This window comes from Metarhizium robertsii (genome assembly GCF_000187425.2).
Source record: "Metarhizium robertsii ARSEF 23 chromosome Unknown MAA_Scf_2, whole genome shotgun sequence".
Classification (NCBI taxonomy): domain Eukaryota; kingdom Fungi; phylum Ascomycota; class Sordariomycetes; order Hypocreales; family Clavicipitaceae; genus Metarhizium; species Metarhizium robertsii.
Window position 1 is genome coordinate 5,626,948 of NW_011942160.1, and position 14,015 is coordinate 5,640,962.

The 14,015-nt window shown below is 50.7% G+C and overlaps 5 protein-coding genes across 5 annotated transcripts; 3 read left to right on the plus strand and 2 right to left on the minus strand.

The window, feature by feature from the left end:
- Positions 1–116: 116 nt before the first annotated feature.
- Positions 117–2,971, plus strand: MAA_09166 (small nucleolar ribonucleoprotein complex subunit; the record flags this gene model as incomplete). The annotated part of the gene is made up of 3 exons (XM_007827164.2): positions 117–293; positions 356–383; positions 438–2,971. 3 exons carry the CDS (start codon positions 117–119, stop codon positions 2,969–2,971), a joined length of 2,739 nt encoding a protein of 912 aa, XP_007825355.2.
- A 465-nt stretch (positions 2,972–3,436) lies between these two features.
- Positions 3,437–5,071, plus strand: MAA_09165 (ubiquitin carboxyl-terminal hydrolase; the record flags this gene model as incomplete). Its single annotated transcript, XM_007827163.1, has 1 exon — positions 3,437–5,071. One exon carries the CDS (start codon positions 3,437–3,439, stop codon positions 5,069–5,071), a length of 1,635 nt encoding a protein of 544 aa, XP_007825354.1.
- Positions 5,072–5,723: 652 nt separating this feature from the next.
- Positions 5,724–6,914, minus strand: MAA_09164 (eukaryotic translation initiation factor 4E type 3; the record flags this gene model as incomplete). The annotated part of the gene is made up of 3 exons (XM_007827162.2): positions 5,724–5,892; positions 5,962–6,777; positions 6,886–6,914. 3 exons carry the CDS (start codon positions 6,912–6,914, stop codon positions 5,724–5,726), a joined length of 1,014 nt encoding a protein of 337 aa, XP_007825353.2.
- A 2,273-nt stretch (positions 6,915–9,187) lies between these two features.
- Positions 9,188–9,833, plus strand: MAA_09163 (60S ribosomal subunit assembly/export protein LOC1; the record flags this gene model as incomplete). Its single annotated transcript, XM_007827161.1, has 2 exons — positions 9,188–9,496; positions 9,552–9,833. The coding sequence occupies 2 exons, from the start codon at positions 9,188–9,190 to the stop codon at positions 9,831–9,833; spliced, it is 591 nt and encodes a 196-aa protein (XP_007825352.1).
- Positions 9,834–10,143: 310 nt separating this feature from the next.
- MAA_09162 (hydrolase, alpha/beta fold family) lies at positions 10,144–11,742 on the minus strand (the record flags this gene model as incomplete). Its single annotated transcript, XM_007827160.1, has 7 exons — positions 10,144–10,284; positions 10,340–10,468; positions 10,520–10,634; positions 10,687–10,810; positions 10,862–11,021; positions 11,059–11,142; positions 11,194–11,742. The coding sequence occupies 7 exons, from the start codon at positions 11,740–11,742 to the stop codon at positions 10,144–10,146; spliced, it is 1,302 nt and encodes a 433-aa protein (XP_007825351.1).
- Between the last annotated feature and the right edge of the window lie 2,273 nt (positions 11,743–14,015).

Consider the following 14,015-nt stretch of genomic DNA (forward strand, 5'->3'; position numbering starts at 1 on the left):
CTTAGTCATTCATTCGGCCAACGACGGGCGGCTTCCCGAAAGGACCCAAAAAAAAGTTCGAAATTCAATGCATGAGGACTCGAGGTCATCGGCTGCAACTACCTGCGATTTTGGCCATGGCTACCAAACAGCCATTGAAAACAACCTTCGACGTTGAACATGTTATTAGGCCTATATTTACGGGCGGATCGATTGCAATTGACAACGACGCTCAAATTCTGGCCACAACTCTCGGCGAAGATGTTGTCTTGACTAACCCCGCCAACGGGAAGCATTTGGCACAGATTGAAGGTGTAAGAGAATTATCCATGGTTGACGAGTCGCAACGTGCGCGTATGCTGACATGCCTCGATAGGATGGGGAAATGGTTTCTACGTTAACTTGTACGTTTTTTTTTCTGCTCAAGCCATGTCATCAGCATGTTAACCATGGTGTAGTAACTCCATCTGGTTCACACCTGATTCTCTGCTCGCGATCGCTATCGATGAGAATCTTCTCTTTAAAGCGCTCCCCCTCCGACGATACAGTCCAAGCAACCCTTTCTCAAACCCTAAAGCCGCACGGCACGCCTGTAGTGGTCTTGGCGGTTGATCGCACAAGCACACTGCTCGCGACCGGCGGAACTGATGGCACCATTAAAGTATGGGATATTGCAGGCGGTTATGTGACGCATTCTTTCCGCGGCCCGTCTGTTTTGGTATCCGCCTTGCACTTTTTCGAGATCGCGGCCCGATCCAAGGACAATAAAAGCTCGCGAAAGGGCAAGAAAGGCGCACAGGCAGAGGATGACTCCGACAACGAGGTTGAAGGCGCCAGTAGCGTCAATTTTAGGCTGGCTTCAGGTAGCCAGGACGGAAAAGTACGAATTTGGGACCTTAATAAGCGCGGTTGCGTCGCCAATCTCGACTCCCACGTATCCGATGTCCAGAAGATAGATTACTCTCCTGAGCAGCATGCCCTTGTTAGTGCAAGCAGGGACAAAACCCTTATTTGGTGGGATACGAAGTCGTGGAAGATTCGAAAAATCGTGCCTTGCCTTGAGCTTGTGGAAACGGCCGGGTTCATTGACAACGGTCGCCTGACCTTCTCAGCTGGCGCAAATGGCTGCTTGCGCATCTGGGATACAGACAACGGAAGGGAAGTTACCCCAGCTCAGTCAGAAAGAAGCGAGGAGGAGGGCATTGTTGCCGGTATCTATCGTCCTGGCTTGCCGTTCATTCTCTGCGTCCAAGTTGATCATACGCTTGCGTTCTACAAATCACCTACCAAAGGATCAGAAGCTTCTCTAGGCATCCCAGAACCCTTTCGTCGCATCTCAGGCACCCACGATGAAATCATTGACCTTGGTTATTTGCTTCCAGATCGATCCATCATGGCCTTGGCAACTAATTCTGAGGATATTCGACTGATATCGGTAGCTCAAGCCTCGACAGAGGGAGCTTCAGCGCCGTGGGACTCCCACGCGACTCCTTACTTTGGGCAAGACGTGGCGCTTCTGAGAGGACATGAAGACATTGTCATCTCTTTGGATATCGACTGGTCAGGACACTGGATTGCCACAGGCGCTAAAGACAACACGGCGCGAGTGTGGTGTGTAGACTCTGCCCGCAACTCCTACACCTGTTGGGCTACTTTCTCGGGTCATGCTGAGTCTCTTGGGGCTGTTGCCCTCCCAAAGTCGGTCCCCGCTGAAGGTTCTGCTGCACGAAACAATCCACTTGATCATCCACCAGCGTGTCTCATCACTGGCTCTCAGGATCAGACGGTCAAGAAATGGGAGATCCCCCGCCAACGCCAACAGCAAGGCTCGAAGCCTAGAGCTGTCTTCACCAGGAAAGCTCACGAAAAAGACATTAATGCAATCAATATTCACCACTCAGGAAGTCTCTTTGCCTCTGCCTCGCAAGACAAAACAGTCAAGATTTGGTCAATGGAGGAAGGTGAGGTCCAGGGCATTCTTCGGGGTCACAAGAGAGGAGTTTGGTCAGTTCAATTTTCTCCAGCTCAACTGCCTACCATTCAAGGAAACGATGGCCCTGTGACTGGTAAGGGAGTCATTCTTACTGGTAGTGGTGACAAAAGTGTCAAACTTTGGAGCTTGGCCGATTACACATGCATCAGAACGTTTGAGGGACACTCCAACAGCGTCCTCAAGGTTGCTTGGCTGAATCTGCCGTCTCAACGGGAACAGTCTAGGAAACCAGTCCAGTTTGTTTCTGCTGCTGGTGACGGTCTTGTTAAAGTATGGGATGCTAACTCTGGCGAGGCGGAATGTACTCTGGACAACCATGAGGACAGAGTCTGGGCCGTAGCCGTTCATCCTGAAACCAACACTATTGCATCTGGTAGCGGTGATTCCACCGTGACATTTTGGAAGGATACGACTGTTGAAACCCAGGCCGTGGCCTCCCAAGCCGCGCTGAAGATGATTGAGCAGGAGCAAGAATTAGAGAACCACATTTTTGCTGGCTCATACAGAGAGGCCATCACTCTAGCACTTCAACTCAACCATCCTGGTCGTCTCTTGAACCTGTTCACGTCAGTCGTTACCAACGGCAACCCAGATGAAGGCAGCTTGTGTGGGCTGAAGGCTGTTGACGAGGTTTTGGGCAGCTTGTCCGATGAGCAGATTTTTCTTCTGCTTCTTAGACTGCGAGACTGGAATACAAATGCCCGCACTGCACCGGTTGCTCAGCGCATCCTCTGGACGTTGGTGAGAAGCTACCCAGCCTCTAAATTCTCCGACTTATCGGTCAAGGGAGCACGTGGGCAGAAGAGTCTGAGCGATGTCCTTCAAGGGCTGCGGGTATACACGGAGCGCCATTACAGGCGTATGGAAGAGTTGGTAGATGAGAGCTATTTGGTGGAATATACCCTGCAGGAGATGGACAGCCTGGCACCAATGGAAGACGGCAATGCCAGTCTAAAGGAACTAGACGACGGACAGGGCGATGCGGTCATGGTTGGATAGATTGGCTCTCTACCTTAGAGGCGTTTTTGTGCATATACATGGGGTAAATAGGCGTTTGGTAAATGTTGGTGATGAATCAATTGAGGACGCATTACAATCATCATTTTCATACCTCCATGACAGCAAAACATTCGACAGCAAAAGTGCCACAAAAGCAGGGACGCTGAAGTGTTGATGCTCAAAAAACTCCAGCTTCGACTTTGGTTAAGGGAGGGTCGCCTCTCCCATGGTGGTGCACTTACAGCCAAGCTCCCGTCGCCGCCGCCCCACAATGAAGCGACACTGGGCTTTCTTTTCATCCTACTGTATGTTCTGTAGCAACCCCATCTCCAAGCTCCCACGTATAACCACCACGAAGAAGCTCGTCATAACCCATTGCCTCATCATACAGCTCTCTAACCGCACAAATCCACCCCAAGCACAACATTGCGTCCCAGGAAACCACAGATACAAGCCCCGCACACCATGGCCAAGCGCCATGCGTCGGAGTCCCTCGACGAGCTCCTCGGTATAGCATCACCAGCATCCAAAAAGTCGCGAACAGCCGAAGTCGAAACGCCGCCCAACGAAAACGGCGTATCCTTTGCCGCGCCAACACAAATAGACGACGGCAACAACAGCTCTGATAACGACGACGACCTTGACGAAGCAGTTCCCTCCGCGCCGTTGCGACAAGCCAACCCCACCGAGGGCTACGATGACCTCTATCTCGACACGATAGACCGACAAGTCCTCGACTTTGACTTTGAAAAGCTCTGCTCCATCTCGCTGTCCAACATCAACGTATACGCATGTCTAGTCTGCGGCAAATATTTTCAGGGCCGCGGGCCCAAGTCCCATGCGTACTTTCACGCCCTCGACGAAGACCATCACGTCTTCATCAACCTCGAGACCCAAAAAGTATACGTCCTCCCAGAAGGCTACGAAGTGAAGAGCAAATCGCTAGACGACATCAAATACGTCTCGGACCCACGGTACACCAAACGCGAAGTCATGAGCCTCGACCGCGCGCACCACAAATCATGGACCCTCGCCGGGAAAGAATACACCCCAGGATTCGTGGGCATGAACAACATCAAAGAAAACGACTACCTCAACGTGATTGTACAGGCACTCTCCCACGTGCCCCCGCTAAGAAACTACCTCCTTCTCGAGGACTTCACCAAGACTACAGAGCTGGTCAAGCGATGCAGCATCCTCTTCCGCAAGATCTGGAACCCGCGCGCCTTCAAAGCCCACGTCTCTCCGCATGAGCTCCTCCAGGAAATCGCCCTCCGCTCCAACAAGCGCTTCACACTCACCACACAGTCCGACCCCGTCGAGTTCCTCTCCTGGTTCCTGAACAACCTCCACCTCGGACTGGGCGGCAGTAAATCCAAACCGGGCAGCTCCATGATCCAGCGCACATTCCAAGGCAGACTCAAGGTCGAGTCGCAAGCCATCACCGCCCGCGCAGACGCCACCGACAGGCTGCGCTTCGAAGAGGCAGCACAGGTAAAGGTGGACATTGTGCGCTTCCTCCTCCTCACGCTCGACCTCCCCGCGGCACCACTCTTCCAGGACGAACTCGAAAGGAACATCATCCCGCAAGTGCCCCTGACCACCATCCTGTCCAAGTACGACGGCAAGTCGGCGCAGGAGCACCACGCCCAGCGCAAACGCTACCGCCTGCTGCACCCCCTCCCTCCATACCTGATATTCCATGTCAAGCGATTCTCGCAGAACAAGTTCGTCTCTGAGCGAAACCCTACAATCGTTACGTTTGATGCTAGGAACCTCGATGTGTCGCCGTACGTGGAACCGAATCCCGCTGAGTGGCCGGTCTCGGAGCCCATCTGGTACGACCTGGTCGCAAACGTTGTGCACGAGGCGGTGCGCACGAGGGAAGATGTCGCGGATAGCGGGGACGAGAGGAAGACGTGGAAGGCACAGGTCAGGGACAGGGCGACGGGCGAATGGGTCAGTTGTCAGGATTTGTACGTGGAAAAAGTCCAGAGCGAGTTGTTGTATTTGGGCGAGACGTATTTGCAGATTTGGGAGAGGAGGAGGGAGCCAAAACCAGCGGCGGCCTCTGGAGCCAGGAATAAGGCCATGGCGTAAATCTTGATGTTGAAAATCAAAACGTGTAGAGTAGTGGATAAGACGATAAACAGACTACCGAATACCCATGATGACCATCACATTCAGATCCTTGTGGCGCTGGAACAACACTTTGGATAAACATGTCTGCATTTGTTGCAACTGCTCACTTTCTCCACAGTCCACCACTGAACTCCTCACCAACGTTCGCTCATAAGCTATACATATAGTAGTACATGGTCACATGAAACCTATCATAGCTGCCCAAGCCCTAGTCCGGGCAATATCGCTTTCTTTCTCTCCCCCGTTTCTTCTTGTCCGCTTTGTTTTTACTGATAAAATAAAAAAAAAGAGCACCCCGTCCCTGTGTCCAACTAACCCTAGTGTATGCGTTACGCAAAACGAGAAAAACTAAAAAAATCACGACGCATCCACAACCTTCCCTCCCATTTTGCCTCCAAGCAAAATAACTCCAGAGAATGACACCAAGCAAGCACGAAGGAAGCACCAGGCAAAGAAGAAATAAAGTAATGAAACCAAAGGGAGCGTTCAGCATCTTGTCAAACCTTGAGCTCGCCTATTTTGTCTCATAGATATTGTACAACAAAGGTAATTGGGACTATGAAGCCTCAGGCGATTGCGCTAAGTGAGGATGAAAAAAAAACCTCTACTTCTATTCGTGGCTCTGTCGCTGCGTGTGACGTCTATCGCCGCCCTGGTTCTGGTTGGCTTTTTCACGGCGCTGTTCCTCGATAGCGGTTCTTTGCTGAATACTCGAATCGTGAGTCTTAAATTCAACACGGGTGTTTGGAGGGAAGTTGAGAACGCTTTTCATGGTCTCTCTGCCACCAAAAAAAAAAAAAGTTAGTCTAGTTGTGTAGAGGGCCTTCATTTGCGTGATTTCCGCTTACCGAATCTTGAGCACGCGACCGCCAGCTGTCCGTGTCCAAATGCTAAGAATGTCTTCCCCGTTACGCATGCTTAAAACGGCGCCGCATACATCCTCACCTGCATCACCGAACTGATCGCCAATGAGGGAGAGAAGCAAGTCCTCCCAATACCGATCAGCCACACCCTTCTTCATCCTCACAATCCACTTTCCACCTTTCCGATTCACCTCATCTTCCCAGATGGGCCGAATATCCTTCTTGAAAAGATGGTAATCAGACACAACCGGTAGGGTGGATGGTCTCTTCAGATGAGAGTAAATCTCCCAAAACTCCTCGACAGTTTGCACGGTGGCAATGCCGTGTAGGGTGTTTTCATACTCGATGAAGCCATGGGCCTTGGAGATGGGAGGACGATACCAAAATGACCACGCATCTTTCAGCGGGTGTGCTTTGGAGGCTACCGTCAAAGAAGACACCTTATTTTCGGCAATGGATGCCATACTTGGAGCTTTACCAATGGCAGCCTTGCCACTGTCCTTCACGGCAGTGGTCTTAGCTACAGCAGAGCCCATAGCCGTGTCGAAAGGGTTTCCAGCAGACTTTGGTGTCTTGGCTGAACCAAACGAAGCAAAAGCACCTGAACCCAAGCCAAAAGCGCTTGAAGCACCACTGGTAGGAGACGCTAGGTTGCCGCCTGGAGTATTGAAGGGGCTGGCTTTGCCATGCGCGGATATGTCGCCGCCATGGCGCCTGGGGACGGAGGAGTTGCGGGAGGCATCACCGGCCGATGAGCCGTTGGGACCGTTCGTCGATGTCGAGAGGGACAATTTGCCAGAGCTATAAAAAAAGGCAAACAAAGCCGTTAGTCACTGGCACATACAGCGAGGGAACAGACGTGTTCTGGTGGCACGAGGGAGGGCTGGAAGGGTGGTATGCGGAACTTACTTTGTGCGACGGTTCCAAAGATTATCCATGAAGACGTAGTTTGTGTCTTGTGTCTAAATGATGCGGCTCGATGTCGGAGAGAGACACCTCAAAGCGCGTCGCGAGGGCCAAGAAAGGCGAGGAAGAGGGAGGAAGGGGCAACAGGCGTTGATAGTGATTCTGGCAGGAGCGGTGTATGTGGACAGCGAATGAACGATTTGGGGTAGTTGAATCCAGACGACGTGCGATGGGAGCAAGACTCAGCGCAGGAGGTATTCGAAGGCGGCGGTGTTGACGCTATATGCTAGATGCGAGCGTAGGCACGGGATGCAAGGCAGCGAGGGAGAATCGAGTCGACAGCGAAGCTCAGAGCCAACGGTAACACGATTGTGCGAGGCAGCCAGTGGATGTGAGCAGTATACCGTGAGTAGTGGCGTGCGGTGCGTCGACAGATCAAGAGATGACGTATGCTATGTCAAATAGGAAGATATTTGTTGTTTGCAGGTTTGTGAGATGAAATACGGGGAGGACGGGACGATGCGTAGGCGAGGGCAGCAGTGTTGCAGTTATGGAATGCGGCGTGGTCTGTGGATCTTGGACTTTTTCTGAGAGCGACTTGGAGATGGATGGTGGGTGTGAGGTAGCGAGGTTGGTGTTGTGGAGGTCAAAAGAAATTCTTGCCGGACTGGACCAGACCAGACCAGACGTTACGTACCAAGACATGCAAGCCACCTGTTGATCGAACAGAAGGCGCCTGGCCAGACGACAACGGGGCCCATGGCCTCGCAGCACCCTCCACAGCACTTGACCATAGACGACACCAGCTTAGGCGGACTCGACCTGGTCACAGAGCGTGCAACAGGCCCGCTGGTCTGTAGAGACCAGTAAAAGCTGGTAGCTCGGCGGGTTCTGAGGGTCCCTGGGTCCACTCTGGTGCCCAAGGGGCCAACTGGTCAACAATAAGCCCTGGCGTCAACTGTCGCAGCATTTTTCCATGTTCTGATGTCGGTTGGCCTGATGGTCTGTTGCCCTCAGTGCTCGGTGCTTCAACGTTGGGTTCTAGCTTTGGCGATGCCAAGAATAATGGAGACAGTACCAAGGGCTATTGTGCAAATGAAACACCGAGATAAATTAATAGTATGGCCACTTTTTTAATGCTTTTGAGGTTGAGCATGGCTATTTATTGCCTGATGCTTCGTGCTTGTGAATGCTTCTTTTTCACTGTCACGGGGAATGGAAGCAAGGCAAGGTCAAAGACAGACCATCATAGGGGTGATACTTACGCATTGATTGTCTGCGCTCATCCCTCGTTCTCATAACCTGGGGGTGGCTTGAGCTACTCTCTTCTAATGACAACTGCGCTGCACGGCTTCAATTGTGTACTCCAAACGCACCACGCCTGTCTCGGCTGTCCTCCCTCTACCTCGATGAACGTACTAACAGCCAAGCTCCTAGGATTCGCTCGACGCTCGGGTTCAATACGCTTTCATAAACATAAAGAGCAAGGGACGAGGCCAATAACAACAGTCCCGTGGGACTGGTGGTGGTGTACAGCTCCCGTCTTCTCAGCTTACCTTACCCGTATCCGGCTCGCCGAAGATCAATTGGTAGTATTAACTTAACAGTTTACATGCAGCACTAGTGTCGAGTCTGGTGTAGAGTCACTGGTCCTCCGTGTTTCCGAGAGTCATTGCTATTGCCTCCAATGTCCCCCGCACTCTAGTCCGGTGCCATCAATACGTAGCTAGTGCAGCCATCTTCACCTACCTAGTGCCGCTTCGGTTGGCTTCTTTTTTAGACCCGGGGAATGTGTCGAGTTAGTTTCATGGGAATGCGTGATGCAGCATTTTGTGATGAATTGATGTGGCGTTTCTTAACGGCGAGATGAATAATACCTGACCCTGTGATCAAAGGCGGGACATTCTCTTGGGCGCTGTGGCGTTGGATAATGAAGAGGGCGACAATTGCCTTGCCTGGAGTAGTGAGCGTGGCAGAGGTAAATTCGAATGACTTCAATTGATGCTTTGCCAGAGTGTTGTAAATATACACTCCGTACGGGGCGAGTTCAAGTTTTATGACTGACTGTCCCTTGCACAAGTTGGTGTTTTGCCCAATGCGCCGGCGTACAGTTAGCAGCCCCACTACAGGTCCAGCCCACCATTCCTTCAATTGACCTGCCCGTCCCAATTCTTATCGCCCCTCGCAAGGGCTTATCGCCAAAAAAAAAATTTCCCAGCCTGCTGAAAGCTGCGTCGCCATTATCACCATCTTACCATACAACCCGTGCTACTCCTCGGCGTCCCAGCACGGACACATAACCAAAATGGCGGCCTCAAAAACGCGAACTATTAAAAACAAACATGCCGCCCCAAAGGGTGCCTCCTCCAAAACCGGGGGCAGTGCCGGTGGCAAGCGTTCTGCTACCGACGGCATCTCGAAATCGAAAAAGCCCAAGGGCCCCGTCGTTTCGCAGCAAGTCAAGGAAAAGAATCGCGCGGCGCTTCTAAAAAAGCCCAAGAAGAAGGTCTACACGGAGGCGGAATTGGGTATTCCCACATTGAATATGGTAACGCCTGTTGGCGTTGTAAAGCCCAAAGGGAAGAAGAAGGGCAAGGTCTTTGTCGATGATGAGGTACGTTCGCTCAGTCCGATGGCTTTCGGCAGTTTTGAGATTAACGAGTGGTCAGGAGAGCATGGGGACCATCATGGCAATAGTTCAAGCCGAAAAGAACGGCGAGATCGAGTCGAAAATGATCAAGGCAAGACAGATGGAAGAGATCAGGGAGTCGCGCAAGCTCGAAGCTGAGAAGAAGGAGCAGGAAAAGAAATCAAAGTTGGAGGATGCAAAGGATTCATTGAGGAAGAAGAGGAAGAGAAAGAGTGGTGGCGAGGAAGAGGATTCGGTTAAGACGTTGGCATCGGCAGGGTCGAAAGCTGCCAAGTCAAAGAAGAAGGTTGCGTTTGCATGATGAGCGTTATTCGCGTTGTCTTGCAGCGTGGCAGAAGAAACTGCACGATGATATTCGCTATATTTTGCATCGTTTGGCGCTTGGAGTTTGGGCATACCACTGGGCGGGTTTCGCTTGTTTGCACGGTGTGGGCAGCTGAGATGGAATTGGGAAAGATTAGGCACATAAAACCATGGCATTCAATATCCTTTCCAGTCTTGTATTGAACATGAAAATCCTGTCTATAAATCATTTTACTCTATTTCTGACATATGTCTCGCTGAATGTAATTGCCCCTCTAGTTTTTGCTCCTCATGTCTGGCACATTCATCTAATCCTCTAAAATTTGAAGCTTACGACGCATCGGGTTGTAGTCGGCACCGTGTTTTGGGTTTTCTGGACTAGGTACTCTGGATGGCGTAATGCTATCCAAGTCGGCCTTGAACGCAAGATGGTTTAGGAAGTTGCAAATCTAGGCCACGGAATTAGCTAAACGAGAAAGATCCGCGATGTCAAAGCGAACGCACCGGCTTGGGATGCCATCGACTGCCACCCATCTCAAACCAGCACAGGTGACCTCCCATGGATGTGGTAATCATGACAGTATTGGGGTTTTGCCTGAATTCTGCATAGGGCAGGGCTTCCTTCACAGCAATCTACCGGATAATTAGTATGAAAGACTGTCTTCAATGCTCTGGCTTGCTTACAGGGTCGTCAGTTGCCTGGACGGCAATGAATGGAATCCTGATGTTCAAGACAGCATCCGTGGAAGATGCATCACGGTAGTAGGCATCTTCAGTAGGATATCCCCATGTTGGACATCTAATGTATGGTTAGTGACTAACGCAGATTTCCTGGAACAAATACTACGCACTGGACCTCGCGATCGAAATCATATAAATACGTGACCTTTTCAAGGGAGGGTAGATCAAGGTCGGTGTACTTCTTCAAGGCTTCTTTGTGAGTGCTGATCAAGTTCTTCATGGCAACTAACAACACTGTTAGACTCATAAAACAGAAAGTAGCGGCGAGAATGGAGCAATGCGTACAACCCATGACTCTCAAATACACCTCCTTGCCAATGAATCGATTTTGTAGCATTTTGCTTGATATTTCCAAGTTGAAAGGGTTAGAACAAACGACAGCTCCCTTTAGGAGGCAGTCTTCGCCTTCCTCGCCACAGTACTGCTTCTGGTCAATACATATGGCCTAACTATCCGTAGTTCAGTCCCTACCAAGTACTTACATTGGTTAGCATGTTGGCTCCCAAGGAGAACCCAAGACCAAACAGCGGTCGGTTTGGGAACGTTTTCTTCAGCCATTTTACGGTCTATACATGATCAGCAAGCATTTCCCAGGGGCTGTTGAGCATCTCACGAACCTGTCGGCAATCCCAAGTAGCTCGAGCATTGTAAAGAACGCCACTGGTGATCTTGCTCCCTGCACATCCCCTCGAATTCACCACACATACTTCCCAACCTCCGTCTCCTAGCAGAGGAGCAATAGTATGTCTCAGATATATCTCATGAGAGCCTCCAGACAAGCCGTGCAAAACGACAAGCATAGGCTTGGAATCATCTGAGCCTATATTGTCGAATTCCTCGTCCGTGTAGTAAGTGGTCCTTCTGGGTAATGACTCGTCGCCCCCTTCATACGGTTGCACAGCAAAGTCCACAGCAAAGGTGCCTTTGTACGTCTTGTGGTCGGCATCAAATGTCTTGCGACGATAGTATACTGGAGGTCCGCTGGGTTTGGTGGCCGTCCACATTGTCTGAATGTGGCCATTGAACAACAGCGGGTTCAAGTGGCATGGAGGTGTTGATTCCTCAACAATCTTGAGCAAGTCTGTCTCCTTGCCATCCTTCTCTCGTATCGCTCGTGGCGCAGGGGCGTGAGTGAACTCTACCTTGGCATGGCCGAACCACTCCATAGCTACCAGTATGCCTAGTCACCGCAAATAAATTAGGAAGAAGACTGCTGTGACAAAGTCTGCACGAAGGTTGACGTATGCAGTTGATGCTTCTGAGGGGGAGCTGGAGGTCGCTTAATTGGATTCAAAATTGTAAGACAATCTCGTTTTCGACTGCCTCTAAGTACTAGGTAGGTACTCATGCATAGGCTGACGCCCACATTTCTCGGGCTCGGACTTCTGCATTGGCCGCTTCAAGTTCCTTCCTGAAAGTTGCAAGAGATAAGGCAGCTTCTCCGTAGATACTATTCCGTGTTCTAACCTTCAAATAATTGCTGGCTCCATCTTTTTACCATCGAAATCGAGGCACTGCCCAATCAATGCTCTGGCTTTTTATAACAGGCAATTTGTTTAAAGCCCGATCTCCGTGATTCGACTCTCTTCAGCGGACCAGCCGAGGCTGTGCCTGATCCCTGCCACAGTGAATTGCTCGGCGGGCTCGCTCTTTTTGTAAGGTGCGCTTGCGCCTTGCCAGGTACTAAGCTATAAGTAAAAAATTTAAATTTAAGTAAATCTATATAGAAAAACTTTTTAAATAAATAAATACCTACCTAGGTACCTAGGTAGCTAATAGGGGGATAAGCGCACCTAGCAAAAAGAGTAAGCCCACCGAGCAATTCACCTGCCATACGTCATCGGAACAACGGCAGCCAATTCATCCGACAATAAGTCACTCGTATAATCACGTGGCTACAGGTGTCGACTCCATCCTCGTTTCATGTGTTTGCGCACAGTCGTGGCACCTTCTACGCCTAAACTCCATCAATCTTGGGCACAACATGACAAAGTCGGCTACGTTGCGGCAACATGCCTGGTCATACTAACATGTTAGCATCCTCTTTAGCTGAAAGAGTGGTGTTCGATTAGGTTCTTGACGGATTCATCGAAAATGCGGCAACGAGATGACACCAAACCTAGATTGCGGCCGGAGGGTCGACTAGCAATCAATCATTTTGCAACCGGAACCGCCATCAAGCCCGAGATGCAACCACGTTGAAAGTCGAGCTGGACTTGAGCCCCTGTGCGGATAATGCTGTCATGGTCGAAAAATACACACCGGATTGGTTTGCTCCAACGCAAGACTGCGCATATGCTGCGGACTTGTCAAATGCAACGATGGCTATGACATGACATCAGTCATTGTTTAGAGACTGGTTGTCTACACTTGATCCCGAAGCATCATGGAACGAGCAAAGGCTATCATCTGTCAGAAGGGGGTTGGTACATCTTTGGTAATAAAAGATGTCTACGGCACATCCTGCGCCACCCATTTCGGGGCCAGGCAACCCATCTTCACCAGCCTTGTACACGCCACACCAGATACACCGCAGACAGCATATATGCTGATCTTGACATATCAAACTTTGCGAGTTTTCACACCTCAACTCGTCAAATTCACCTCCATATGAATGGCCAGCTTTGAATGACCAGCATCGACATGCCAGACTTGCACTCAGCCCGGTGAAATTCTATCATGGTCTGAAAACCATTTCCTGGAAGGTGGCAACAAGTATTACTGTGCTATGATATCGGAGGGAGCGTCGTCGGCCTACCTACCAGCTGTGATGAAAGGTTTGACAACGCGGCCAATGACTGATCTGTCAACCGGAGGATTTGACGATTTCACACAGTTACACTTCTGTGACACATGTTGAACAGACAGATGGAGGAATGTTTCGTAAATCATCCGAGAGGATTAGTATGTAGTTTTCAATGCCTGTCGCTGTAGGAGCAGTGGCGAGGCTACGATCTTGTGAGACAAAGTTCCCAATAGGGGCAGCATTGATGGCAACAGGTTGGAAGTTCATGATAGCGGACACATTAAAAAAAACCTCTTGGGCGGTGCTGCAAATGGTAAGAGGTTCATTCGACATGGACAGAGCAGAGCTGGTTGTTGGTGGTTGACGTTCAAGCTGGTCTGGCGAGGCCGGGAACAAGGACTTCACAGAAGCAGCCCCAAGCGCTGGTTCATGGTGGACATTTGGCTTGTCACAGGCCCAACACGGTAAGCTGGCGAAAGCTGCAGCATGTTGGGTATTAATCACCCGCCGTCTGCATCATGCTTGACGACTTGCTTTTTTTCCTGCTCTCAGTGAGCCAGGAGGGTCATAGGATCTCCTCGGGGCGGACGCGCAACAGCTGAAGTGCTGTCAGGGTGGGCGGGAAGATCCCCTGTCGTTCGGGTAAGGTGCGGCGATTTATTGCTCGCAGCACTAAAACTCAAACGGGGTACT